Source organism: Oryctolagus cuniculus, chromosome 19, assembly GCF_964237555.1.
Source record: "Oryctolagus cuniculus chromosome 19, mOryCun1.1, whole genome shotgun sequence".
In the NCBI taxonomy this organism is placed as follows: Eukaryota; Metazoa; Chordata; class Mammalia; order Lagomorpha; family Leporidae; genus Oryctolagus; species Oryctolagus cuniculus.
This window is the reverse complement of record NC_091450.1, coordinates 42,819,533-42,830,787: the sequence shown is the minus strand read 5'-3', so window position 1 is coordinate 42,830,787 and position 11,255 is coordinate 42,819,533. Positions and strand designations below refer to the sequence as shown.

Genomic DNA, 11,255 nt, shown 5'->3' with positions numbered 1-11,255 from the left:
TCTGCGGAGCAGAGGCGGCGGCGGGGGCGGGGCGGGGGCGGGGCCTCCGCCGGGCCTGGAGTCTCAGGCGAGCTGCGCTTACACACCCCGGGACCTGCAGCTCAGGTGAGCCGGGACTGCGCTGTGCCTTCCCGGGGCTCCCGGCGGTGACAGGCACGAGGCGGGCGCTGGGGCACTGATACATCTCAACAGCTCAGAATTTCAGGACCTGGGGAGGAGCTGGGGTTTCCCCGGGGAGACCCCTGAGCCCTCCCATTAAGAGCTGCTTGTTCTGGGCTCTTCACTGGGGCTTGGGGACCTGCGCCCTTGGGGTGAAATTGCAGTCATTTGCGCCTGGGATGTGTTTCTGGGGTGAGGGCACCCAGCCTTTCTTCAGACTCTCAGAGAGTGGGTCCCGGACCCAAAAGAGGCAGAAAACCCCTGATCCTAGTTCCACCGAGAGCAGAGGCGCCAGTGCCCAGGAGGGCCATGACTTGCCCAAGGTCACCCAGCCCTGCCCACACCTTGGCCAGGGCTCCTTCCCTGACCCCAGACCCCTATCCTGGAGCAATCACTGGGTTGGGGGGGGGGCGGGTTCTCCCACCTTGCCAGAGCCAGCAGGGGACTGATTCCAGAGAGAGCTCCTCATGGGAGCCCAAACCCCAGCCCCTTACTGTGTGATCCAGCTTAGGTTCTCCCACCCCCACCCCCACCCCCAGGGATCCTGCAGGCTGGACCAGGAGGGGGCCCAGGTCTTCATGGTGAGCCTTCCACAGTGGTGTGGGGGGCTTGGGAAGAGGCCCCCCTGTGCACTGGGAGGGGTGGAAGTGGGAGAGAGGGGGTAGCCACATCTACACCCTGCCCCCTCCTTACTTGGCCTCCTCCCCCACCCCTGACAGGAACTAGGAGGCCAAAGTCTGCCCCAATGTCAAAAAATTGATTGCTTTGCAGGGTGGGGGCAGGAGTGGGGCTGTGGAGGGATTGGCAGGGAGGGCACAGCCCCTCTGCTTGGGCCTGGGCTGGGGTCATGTCTGGAGGGCGGGTCTGAGGCCACCTTAGGGAGGGAGGGCGGCTGGGCTCCGGCTGCCTGCCAGGGCTGATAAGGGGCCCTGGGGGCTCCCACAAACGGTTTTGTCACTGGGGGGGGGCTGGGAATCAGCCTGCAGGGCTCAGGAGGGGACAAGGATATGGAGCCACTTTGGGGTCTACTCCGAAGAGCGGTAAGACCAGTAAGGTGGGGGACAGGCCCTCAGCCCCCTCTCAAACCCTGAGGGTTGGCCCCTCCTCTCCCCCCCCTGCCCTCCCTCTCAGCCTACCTCCCAGACGTCACCCCTGCCCCAAAGTTGCTGACCCTCTTAGCACCAGATCCTTCCCCATCCCCCGGACCACTTTCCCCAGTCTCATGCCCACCCACCCCCCATCAGCAACAGCTGTCCCCTTGGTCCTCCCAGACCATCTACAGGCGTGTGGAAGGCCCCCAGCCAGGACATCTGGAGGAGGAAGAGGAAGAAGGGGAGGAGGGGGCCGAGCCACCGGCCAGCTTCTGCCCCATGGAGCTGAAGGGCCCCGAGACCCTGGGTTCTAGACAAGGGCGTCCCGGCAACATACCCTGGGCAGCAGCAGGACAAAAGGCTGCCCCGTACCTGGTCCTGACCGCCCTTCTGATCTTCACGGGGGGTGAGAGCCATCCCCACCGCCACAATGCAGGGCCCCGGGCTGGGGCTGGGGCTGGGGGAGATCCCTGGGGTCCAGATGGGGGCACAAGGACAATGCCTGTCTTGCCGCCCACCAGCCTTCCTTCTGGGCTACGTGGCCTTCCGAGGGACCTGCCAGGCTTGCGGGGACTCCGTGCTGGTGGTCGGCGACGATGTCAACTACGAGCAGGGCCTGGACTTCCACCAGGGCACGTTGTACTGGAGCGACCTCCAGGCCATGTTCCTGCGGCACCTGGGGGAGGGGCACCTGGAGGACACAATGAGGTGAGCGTCAGCCTGGCCCCCACCTGGCTGTGAAGAGTGCCTCCCCCTTGCCAGCTCAGACTGAGCCTCCTTTTCTGTCGGCCCCCTCTGAGCCCTCCCACCCGCCTTGCCGGCCTCCCTGGTCTACAGCCCTGGGCGGGGAGGGGCATCGGGGATTGAGGTGTGTGGGGGGTGAGGCTCTGTACAAGACAGAGGCAGGACGGGCCAGGAGAGCCCTGAGTGCTGGACACACGGCAGTGGAGCGTTTTGAGGGGCGCCGAGAAGGGGTGATACAGGGAACCAGAGAAGGAAGCCAGGAACAAGTGCCTTTGTGGGCACAGACCTCGCCTCTAGACTGGCAGTCATGAGGCACAGCAAAGGCACCCTGTGTGTGTCTCGTCCTGCAGTGGGCGCTGTTCCCTGCTGGGGAGGATGGGAGAGCTCTCTGTGTCTATCTTTGCCTCTCTGCTTTTCAAATAAACAAAACGAAAGTAAAACCCATAGCTCAGCCATTATCCTCGGTTCGGGTCCAGTGCCATGTCCGCCCCCACCCCCACCCCCACGTCCCCTGGAGCTTGAGTGACTGAAATCCCACCTGTTCAGTGGGTCCAGAGAATAACGGTGGTGCACACTGTGAAGTCCTGTGCAGCAGGGAGAACAGCCAGCCGGAGGCACACAGGGCAGAACGGATGCACCTTTGAAAGGTGCGAAGTTTAGTGGGTTAAAGTGCGTGTTGCCATGCCTGCTCCTGGCTCTACTCTTCCAGGTTCTGACCATTTCTCCTGGGGTGGAACTCTCTTCCTGTGAAGCCAGGCCATCAAGCTGTCCCTGCTGATCTGTTCCCTCCCCCCGCCCCGCCCCACCCCTTTCCTCTGCACACCCTGGCCCACTATGTTTTTGCACTACTTCAAAATCCACACAGTGCTTAAGACCCCCACTTGACAAGTCCACGCACCCCACATCCGAGTGCCCGAGTCTGCCTCCTCCAAGCCCTGGGGGGATGAGAAGCGGAGCATCTCTCTCTTCAGATCTCCAGGACTGGCTGGAGCCGTGGCATGGCAGGCGAAGCCACTGCCTGTGGCCCCGACATCCCATGGGGGTGCCAGTTTGAGTCCTGCCTGCTCCACTTCTGATCCAGCTCCCTGCTGGATCACGTGAGAAAGCAGCAGAGCATAGCTCAGGTCCTTAGGCCCCTGCACCCCGTGGGAGACCCCCAGGGGAAGCTTCCGGCTCCTGGCTTCTGCCTGGCCCAGCCCTGTCTTATGGCCACTTGGGGAGTGAACCAGCAGATGGAGGATCTCTCTCCCTCTCTGCTTCTGCCTCACCATCTCTGTTACACTGCCTTTCAAATAAATAATAATAAATACATCTTTTATTTATTTATTTGAAAGTCAGAGTTACAGAGAGGCAGAGAGAGAGAGACAGAGAGAGGTCTTCCATACATTGGTTTACTCCCCAGATGGCCGCAATGGCCAGAGCTGCACCGATCTGAAGCCAGGAACCAGGAGCTTCTTCCAGGTCTCCCACACGGGTGCAGGGGCCCAAGGACTTGGGCCATCTTCTACTGCTTTCTCAGGCCATAGCAGAGAGCTGGGTCAGGTGCCCATATGGGATGCCGGCACTGCAGGTGGCGGCTTTCCCTGCTAGGCCACAGCACTGGCCCAATAACTAACTATCTACTCACTAACTGACCAACTAACCAACTAAGAGCCTCCAGGCTGCCTGGTGTCTCAGGCCAGCCCTCAGAGGGGTCTTCTGTGATGAGGAATGGAGGTGGGAGAGGGTCTGTCTCAGCAAAAAGGCCATAGGGGGAGCCGACTGACAGCGGGCTGTGCGGGTAAGCCCATGGCAGAGGCGAGAGCCAGGCACACAGGAAGGAGATGGAGGGTCTGCTGCCTCCACCCGCTTACCTTGGCCGCCGCGGGCCTGGGGCAGCTCCGTCTCTGGCATCCTCCCTCTTCTCTCCGTCTCCTCCGAGGCCCTAACGCCACCTCTCCCCACTCAGACAGACTAGCCGTCGGGAACGGGTGGCCGGCTCAGCCGGGATGGCTGCTCTGGCCCAGGACATCCTCGCCACGCTCTCCCGCCAGAAGCTGGACCATGTGTGGACTGACACGCACTACGTGGGGCTGCAGTTCCCGGACCCGTGAGTGCGTGGGGGATGCGGGCGTGCAGCGGGTGCACGCGCGGCCAGGGGCACTCACCACCTCCACTCCTCAGGGCGCACCCCAACACCCTGCACTGGGTCGACACGGCCGGGAGAGCCGGGGAGCAGCTCCAGCTGGAGGACCCCGATGCCTACTGTCCCTACAGCGCCACGGGCAACGCCACGGTGAGTGCCTCCTGCCCGTGCCAGGGTGTGGGACAGCGCGGTCCCTTCTCTCGAAGGGCGGGTAGCACGGGTCACCGTCCTCTGTGTCCCCAGGGAGAGCTGGTGTACGCCCACTATGGGCGCCCGGAGGACCTGCAGGACCTGCGGGCCAGGGGCGTGGAGCCAGCTGGCCGCCTCCTGCTGGTGCGCGTGGGTGTGACCAGCTTTGCCCAGAAGGTGAGGGTCCTTGGTGGTGGACAGCGTGGAGCTGGGGGGGCTCCAGGACCAGATGCCCCCTGGCAGTGGGTGGAAGGTTGTCAGAAGGAAAAAAGAAAAGAGACAAGCCAGTAGGAAGAAAATGTTGGCGGGAACCAAAAGCCAGGCAGGGAGCAATCACTTGAGGGGCTGTGGGGTACCGTCGGGTTTGAAGGGCCAAGTGGTGCCACCCACAGGCTAGACAAGTGCAGGCCAAAGGCTGTGCATTGTAAACTGTGCTCGCTTGTCTTGTCCCACATGACTGGTTTCTCTGGGTGAAGGAGCCTTGTGGCCGCCTTGCTCCCACAGGTGGCCAGCGCCCAGGCCTTTGGCGCCAGGGGGGTGCTCATATACCCAGACCCAGCCGACTTCTCCCTGGACGCACACAAGCTAGGCCTGGCCAGCCACCGCGCTGTGTATGGACACGTGAGTCTCAGGGAAACCAGCAGTGCCTTCCTGGGATCCCAAGGCCATGCCTCCTTGCTGGGAAGGGGGCCGACCCTCCACACCCATTCAGGGAAGCCCAGCCCAGAGTTTCAGGGTGGGCACCCCTTCTACCACAGGTGCACCTGGGAACTGGCGACCCCTACACACCTGGCTTCCCTTCCTTCAACCAAACCCAGTTCCCTCCGGTGGAATCCTCAGGCCTCCCCAGCATCCCAGCCCAGCCCATCAGTGGAGACATTGCTTCCCAGCTGCTGGGGTGAGAGGCAGGAGGGGGCCGGGGGGAGCAGGTGAACTAGAAAAAGGTGACCCTTCTTCTGGGCGGACACACTTCTGGCCAGGACCGAGTGACTGGCCTATGAAGTTCCAGCTAGATTTCCCACCCAGCTCTCCTGGGCGCTGGTGCAAGACACGCCCTGCACAACTGTCCAGGGCAGCCTGGGCTGCACTGCCCCCTTGGACACAGGGTAGGGGCAGAGAGCTGGAGCCAGAGGCGGGTGGGAGGGAAAGGGAAAGGGTGAAGAGTGGGTGTTGGGTTCCTCTGTAGCCTGGCCCTCGGCCATTGCCAATCCTTTGTCTTATTCCTCTCCAGGAAGCTCAAAGGCCCTGTGGCCCCCCAGGAATGGCAGGGGCACCTGCCGGGTCCCCCTTATCACCTGGGCCCTGGGCCAGGCCTGCTCCTTGAGGTCAACAACCACAAGGCCTCCACCCCCATTAACAACATCTTTGGCTGCATCGAGGGCCTCTCGGAGCCAGGTATGCTTACCTGCCCAGAGGGGACAGGGGAGGGAGGCTGGTGGACAGAGGCTGAGCGGGGACGGATGGAGCACCCAGCAGCGGAACGGGCAGTGCTGCCCCACAGTGAGCCCTCCAGCGCTGGAGGTGAGCAGGCCCCGGGCTGGCGGGTAACAGAGACCCAAGCATGAAGGAGGTCAGATGAGAGCCATGACCCTTTCAAGCGTTAACCGGATATAGCTGGTGGGGGGCCAACGCAGCTTGTTCACCTAGAGAGAGCAGGGCTTAAGTGGTACAGGTAAGTGCCACCGGGCAGGAGCAGGGAGGCCTGCGGTGGGGTTCAGACGAGGAGGCTGGAGGTGGGAATGGGAGCAGGGAGTTAGAGGGGAAAACCTGTCGGGACCCAGCAACCAGCGGAACCTGAGGAGCAGTGAGACAACAGAGTCGGGAGTGTCCCCTGCCGCCCTGCCGAGGGAGCAGGCCATTGGGGAAAGCCAAGGGGACAGGACTGGGGTGGCCGACACGCGGCAGCTCAGAGATGGGGCTGGCGGAGAGGATGGAGCCGTGAGGGGTGGGGCCCCGTTTTAAGAGCTGGGCCCCCAACACGCCCTCCCCAGATCACTATGTTGTCATTGGAGCCCAGAGAGACGCCTGGGGCCCGGGAGCAGCCAAGTCTGCCGTGGGCACTGCTATCCTGCTGGAGCTGGTGCGAACCTTCTCCTCCATGGTGAGCAACGGTAAGGTCAAGGCCTGGGCCCTGCGGTGCTGGGGCTGGGACCAGAGGCAGTTGGGAGGGTGGCAACCATGCCCTGGGCTCCAAAGCTGCCTCCTCCACAGCCCCGGCTGTCGCCGAACCTCCTTTTCCTGTAGGCAAAGCCAGCTCGGCACTGGCGGAGCTGAGACAGGGCAGACGCAGGGTGAGGCAGACTGAGAGAGATGTGACTGGGACACAGGAACACAGAGAGGGGGGTCCTTGCTTGGCCCCAGCCATGCCCCTTCCCTCTGCCCCCCAGGCTTCCGGCCCCGCAGAAGTCTGCTCTTCATCAGCTGGGATGGGGGCGACTTTGGAAGCGTGGGCTCCACCGAGTGGCTGGAGGTGACGTGGGGTCCTGGACAGGTGGCCTGACAGCCAGGTGAGCTGGGGGCTCCCCTCCATACCCTGAACACCCCCCCCATACCCCACCTGCACACACACACAGGGCTACCTCAGCGTGCTGCACCTGAAGGCCGTGGTCTACGTGAGCCTGGACAACGCGGTAATGGGTGAGCCGGGGACAGTGCCGCCCCCGGGCCCTAAAGCTCCCGGTCCGCCCTCTTGCCCACCAAGCCTAAGCCATCTCCCTCTGCCCATTCAGGAGATGACAAATTCCACGCCAAGACCAGCCCCCTTCTGATCAGCCTCATTGAGAGCATCTTGAAGCAGGCAAGAGCCCGCTGGGAAGCACAGCTCAGGCAGGGGCGCTGGTGCGGACAGAGCTGACCCCAGCCCGCACCTTGTCCCCAGGTGGACTCCCCTAACCACAGTGGGCAGACCCTCTACCAGCAGGTGGTGGTCACCAATCCCAGCTGGGATGCAGAGGTGTAAGTGGGGGTGGGAGGGAGCTGGGGGGATGGGAGGAGGGGCGGCTGAGCCCATGGAGCCCCTCCCCCCAACCTTCCTGCCCCCAGGATCAGACCCCTGCCCATGGACAGCAGTGCCTACTCCTTCACGGCCTTCGCGGGGGTCCCTGCCGTTGAGTTCTCCTTCCTGGAGGTGAGTGAGCCTCCCGCCCTGGCCCCCAGCGCCAGCCCCACCGTCCGCCCGCACCACGTGCTGCCCCAGCCGCTCCGTGTCCCGGCAGGATGACCAGGCCTACCCGTTCCTGCACACGAAGGAGGACACCTATGAGAACCTGCACAGGATGCTGCGAGGCCGCCTGCCCGCCGTGGCCCAGGCTGTGGCCCAGCTCGCGGGGCTGCTGCTCATCCGGCTCAGCCACGATCACCTGCTGCCCCTGGACTTCGGCCGCTACGGGGACGTGGTCCTCAGGCACATCGGCAGCCTCAACGAGTTCTCCGGGGACCTCAAGGTCCGAGATGCCAACCGCGGTCCTAGCCTCTGGGGGTGGCGGGCACAATATCCCCTTACGGTGGGGCCCGGGCTCCCCCAGCCCCGGGGCCTGGGTCCCCTGTGGCACCCTGGCCTTTTTCCTCCCATCCCTGGTCCCCTAAGCCCCGGGGGCCCTGCCCTCCGCAAACGCCAGAGTCCAGTCCAGTCCTCTCCTCTCCTCTCCTCTCCTCTCCTCTCCTCTCCTCTCCTCTCCCCTCCCCTCCCCTCCCCTCCCCTCCCCTCCCCTCCCCTCCCCTCCATTCTGTCCACCCCCCCACCCCCGCCCCCAGCATTCTGTGCCCCGATCCCTGCCCGCTCCTGCCAGGCTCCGGGTCCCAGCCCCGTCCCCTAGTACCCTGAACCCATCCTGGGCCGGGGTCCTGGCCCCTCCGCCGGCCCCAGCCCGCGCCTCCGCTCTCAGGCCCGCGGGCTGACCCTGCAGTGGGTGTACTCGGCGCGGGGGGACTACATCCGGGCGGCCGAAAAGCTGCGGAAGGAGATCTACAGCTCGGAGGAGCGCGACGAGCGCCTGATGCGCATGTACAACGTGCGCATTATGCGGGTGAGGCCCCGCCCCGCCCCGACGCCCCGCCCCCAGGGACCCTCGGCCTCGCCCGGGGTGGAGGGCGCTCCCTGCCCTGCGCGTCCTCTGGGCCTAGCTAAGCCTGCCCTTGCCAAATGGTGAGATGGACCGGGAGGGCCAGTCACCCTGGCAACATCTAGCAGAGCCCCGCAGTTACCTCCAGAAAGCATGTCGACGGTGGTCCACAGCCTTAGAGGACAAGCTTAAGGCCTGGGTGGTGGAAGAGGCTAGAGAAATTTGGAATGTGGAGCGCTCTCTTTCTTCTGGTAGTGAGCTGGGCGAAACCCAGAGAGGATCCCTGGAGGAAGTGTCTACCTTCTTGCTTCCGGCTGCCTCCTTTGGCATCGCATATTGCCTCTGTTTACAAAGCCTATCCTTCCATTTTTAAAAAAAGATTTTATTTATTTATTATTTGAAAGGCAAAGAGAGGGAGAGGGGAGAGAGCAAGGGAGAGTGAGCTTCCATTCGCTGGGTCACTCCCCAAATGGCCACAGTAGCCGGGGCTGGGCCAGGCCAAAGCCAGGACCCAGGAACTCGGTCCTGGTCTCCCACTTGGGCTGTCTGCTGATTTCCTAGGTGCATTACATTAGTAGGACAGGAATCGGAGCAGCTGGGACTCCGACCAGTGCTCCAGCATGGGATGCCTGCCTTGTAGGGCCGCTTCGTTCCCGGTGCCACAGCGCCAGCCCAAAGCCCATCCCTCTTTTTCTTCCTTGCTTCTTTCTCTGACCTCTCTCCTGCTCCTTTCCCCCTCCACCGAGACGCCTGCGACCCTGAGGTCAGACATGGAGAACCAGCTGGGTCCATTCTCATTCACGGACCTTGGCTTAACTTCTGCTTGGTTTGACCTCTGCAGAAATACAAAAAAGACACCCGCTCTCCCACAGTCTCTCCCAGGGTCAGGAGGCACCTTTGTATGAGATGCATGGCTCCAGCTCAGGGTGGACAGGAAGGGACCCAGGACTGCAGAGCTGGGGCCAGACTCAGAACTTTGTAGCTCAGACAGGGGGTTTGGTAAACTACAGCCAGCAGGCCAGATTCAGCCACTGCGTGGTTTTGTAAATAAAGTTTTATTGCAACACAGCCATGCTCATTGGTTTTCATGTGGCTGCTTGAGTGCAACAGTGGCCACACTGAGTCGTTGCCGTAGGAACAGTCTGGCTTGCAAAGCCTAAGATACCCACTGTCTGGCGTTTTGTAGGGAGTTTGCTGACCTCTGTTTTAGACTGTGACTTGGGTGTTGAGGTACAGGCAGAACTTGAGTTGCTACAAAGAAAAGCCCCAGAACCAGGGTGTGGTGGTGACACAGGCCTGGCTTTCCTGAGAGGCAGGGCGTGGACAGCAGCGCCCGTGCAGTGCAGAGGCAGAGGGGAGCCGAGCGCCTAGGAGTGGGTTAGGGATCGCTTGCTGGAGCATGGCACGCCGGGAGAAGATGCTGGAATTTGAGGGTCTGGGCGCCAAGGGAATCGGCAGGGTTTCTGAGCAGTGCGTGATGTGGCAGAGGGGAGGTTGGGAAAGGATTTTGGCGATGGCGTAAGTGGGCTGAAGAGGAAATGAAGTTCACAGAGGCAGTGCTCTGTCTGAGGGTGGCTGTGGGCCCATGTGCGGCTTCCCAGCCTGGGTACTGAGGGAGGAGGAGGGGCGTGGCAATGGCAGTTGCTGGGAGCTCTGAGTGAACGAGGGAGCTGCCCCTGGGGATTCCGATTTTGCGGGAGTGGCTGCTGTCAGTGGTCGGTTAAACATCTTTGCGGGCTGATTCTGGTATTTGCCGGGAGGCCCGCCTGCTGCCCAGGGAGCAGCAGGAGGAAGCAGAGGGGCCGGCAGCCAGCTGGGAGGAGGTGAGGCCAGAGAACAGCACCGGGTCAGAAGTGACTAGGAGCAGAATCAGGCAGGACTGTGTGTCTCCTTGACCTTTGACCCTGGCTGTGGACATTGGGGGAGGTAGGGCAGAGTGGCTGGGGTGTGGAGAGGTGTGGTATTAAGAGAAACGGCAGGACAACAGATTGTTCTTTGAGGCCTTGGGCAGGGAAGTGAAGGGGCGACCGAGAGGAAGGCTTGGGGGCTAGAACCCAACTTAGCGGGAGGACGTCCCCTGCCCGGCAACTGATGGCGTAAGAGCACGGCTGTTCCTGATTGGGCAGCCACAGGGAGGTGGGACTTGAGCTGCTCCTGGCTGTAGACCAAGCCAGCTAGCAGCTACCAGATCACCGAGGGGCCCCTGGCGGGAAAGAGCCCGGCCTGGAGCCCCCCAGCTCGAGCTGACGCCCCTGTCTGCGCAGGTGGAGTTCTACTTCCTGTCCCAGTACGTGTCGCCGGCCGACTCCCCGTTCCGCCACATCTTCCTGGGCCGCGGGGACCACACGCTGGGCGCCCTGCTCGACCATCTCCGGCTGCTGCGCACCGACTCCGGGGTGGAGCCAGGCTTGGGCTTCCAGGAGAGCCGCTTCCGGCGCCAGCTGGCCCTGCTCACCTGGACGCTGCAAGGGGCAGCCAACGCGCTGAGCGGGGACGTCTGGAACATCGATAACAACTTCTGAGGGCCGCCAGCCCTCCTGGGCGCCCCTGCCGCCGGGCCCTGCGGGGACCTCCTCTCCCCGCTGCTGCAGCGATCAAGGGGACCGAGGTGACCGGCTCGGGCCACTGACCCCTCCTCAGCCTCGGCGCAGACCGCGGCCCCGCGGGTGGGAGGAGGTGACCGACCGTTCCTCCCTAGCCATCCCCTCGCTCACTCTCAGCCCCCTTCCACCTTCTGGAAGGTTGGCCAGGCCTGGGACGTGGCCGCTGTCTTCACGGGAGAGATGGTGGCATAGTGACTCTGTGTCTACAGGTGCTCCGCAGAGGGAGGGCCATGGGGTCTGGATTCAATAAACCTGAGGCCACTGTCTGTCTAGTGCTTGTCGG

At 63.0% G+C, this 11,255-nt stretch overlaps 1 protein-coding gene and 1 long non-coding RNA gene across 3 annotated transcripts; one reads left to right on the top strand and one right to left on the bottom strand.

The window, feature by feature from the left end:
* The first annotated feature begins 36 nt into the window (after window positions 1–36).
* On the top strand, window positions 37–11,238 carry TFR2 (transferrin receptor 2). Of its 2 annotated transcripts, none has more exons than XM_008257995.4 (20): window positions 37–105; window positions 699–740; window positions 1,139–1,199; window positions 1,431–1,656; window positions 1,772–1,958; window positions 3,943–4,083; window positions 4,158–4,269; window positions 4,363–4,485; window positions 4,813–4,929; window positions 5,067–5,206; window positions 5,540–5,703; window positions 6,300–6,419; window positions 6,696–6,778; window positions 6,882–6,945; window positions 7,038–7,105; window positions 7,187–7,263; window positions 7,351–7,435; window positions 7,524–7,751; window positions 8,193–8,333; window positions 10,634–11,238. In XM_008257995.4, exons 3-20 carry the CDS (start codon window positions 1,167–1,169, stop codon window positions 10,889–10,891), a joined length of 2,367 nt encoding a protein of 788 aa, XP_008256217.2. In that variant the 5' UTR covers window positions 37–105; window positions 699–740; window positions 1,139–1,166; the 3' UTR covers window positions 10,892–11,238. The 2 variants fall into 2 exon arrangements, with proteins under 2 accessions (XP_008256217.2, XP_051703662.2); XM_051847702.2 differs by having other exon boundaries at window positions 1,139–1,208.
* On the bottom strand, window positions 1,806–8,276 carry LOC103348618 (uncharacterized). Its single transcript, XR_011384556.1, has 4 exons — window positions 8,127–8,276; window positions 3,848–7,780; window positions 2,533–2,632; window positions 1,806–1,941 (listed from the first exon to the last, which is right to left on the bottom strand). It is a non-coding gene; the product is annotated as an uncharacterized lncRNA (long non-coding RNA).
* Window positions 11,239–11,255: the final 17 nt, after the last annotated feature.

Bases quoted from the DNA above. Each gene is read 5' to 3' on its own strand.
- TFR2 (XM_051847702.2), top strand. From the start codon at position 1,167: ATGGAGCCACTTTGGGGTCTACTCCGAAGAGCGGTAAGACCA. The intron at 1,959-3,942 runs GTGAGCGTCAGC...CTCCCCACTCAG, and splicing joins CACCTGGAGGACACAATGAG to ACAGACTAGCCGTCGGGAAC. The intron at 4,270-4,362 runs GTGAGTGCCTCC...CTGTGTCCCCAG, and splicing joins GCGCCACGGGCAACGCCACG to GGAGAGCTGGTGTACGCCCA.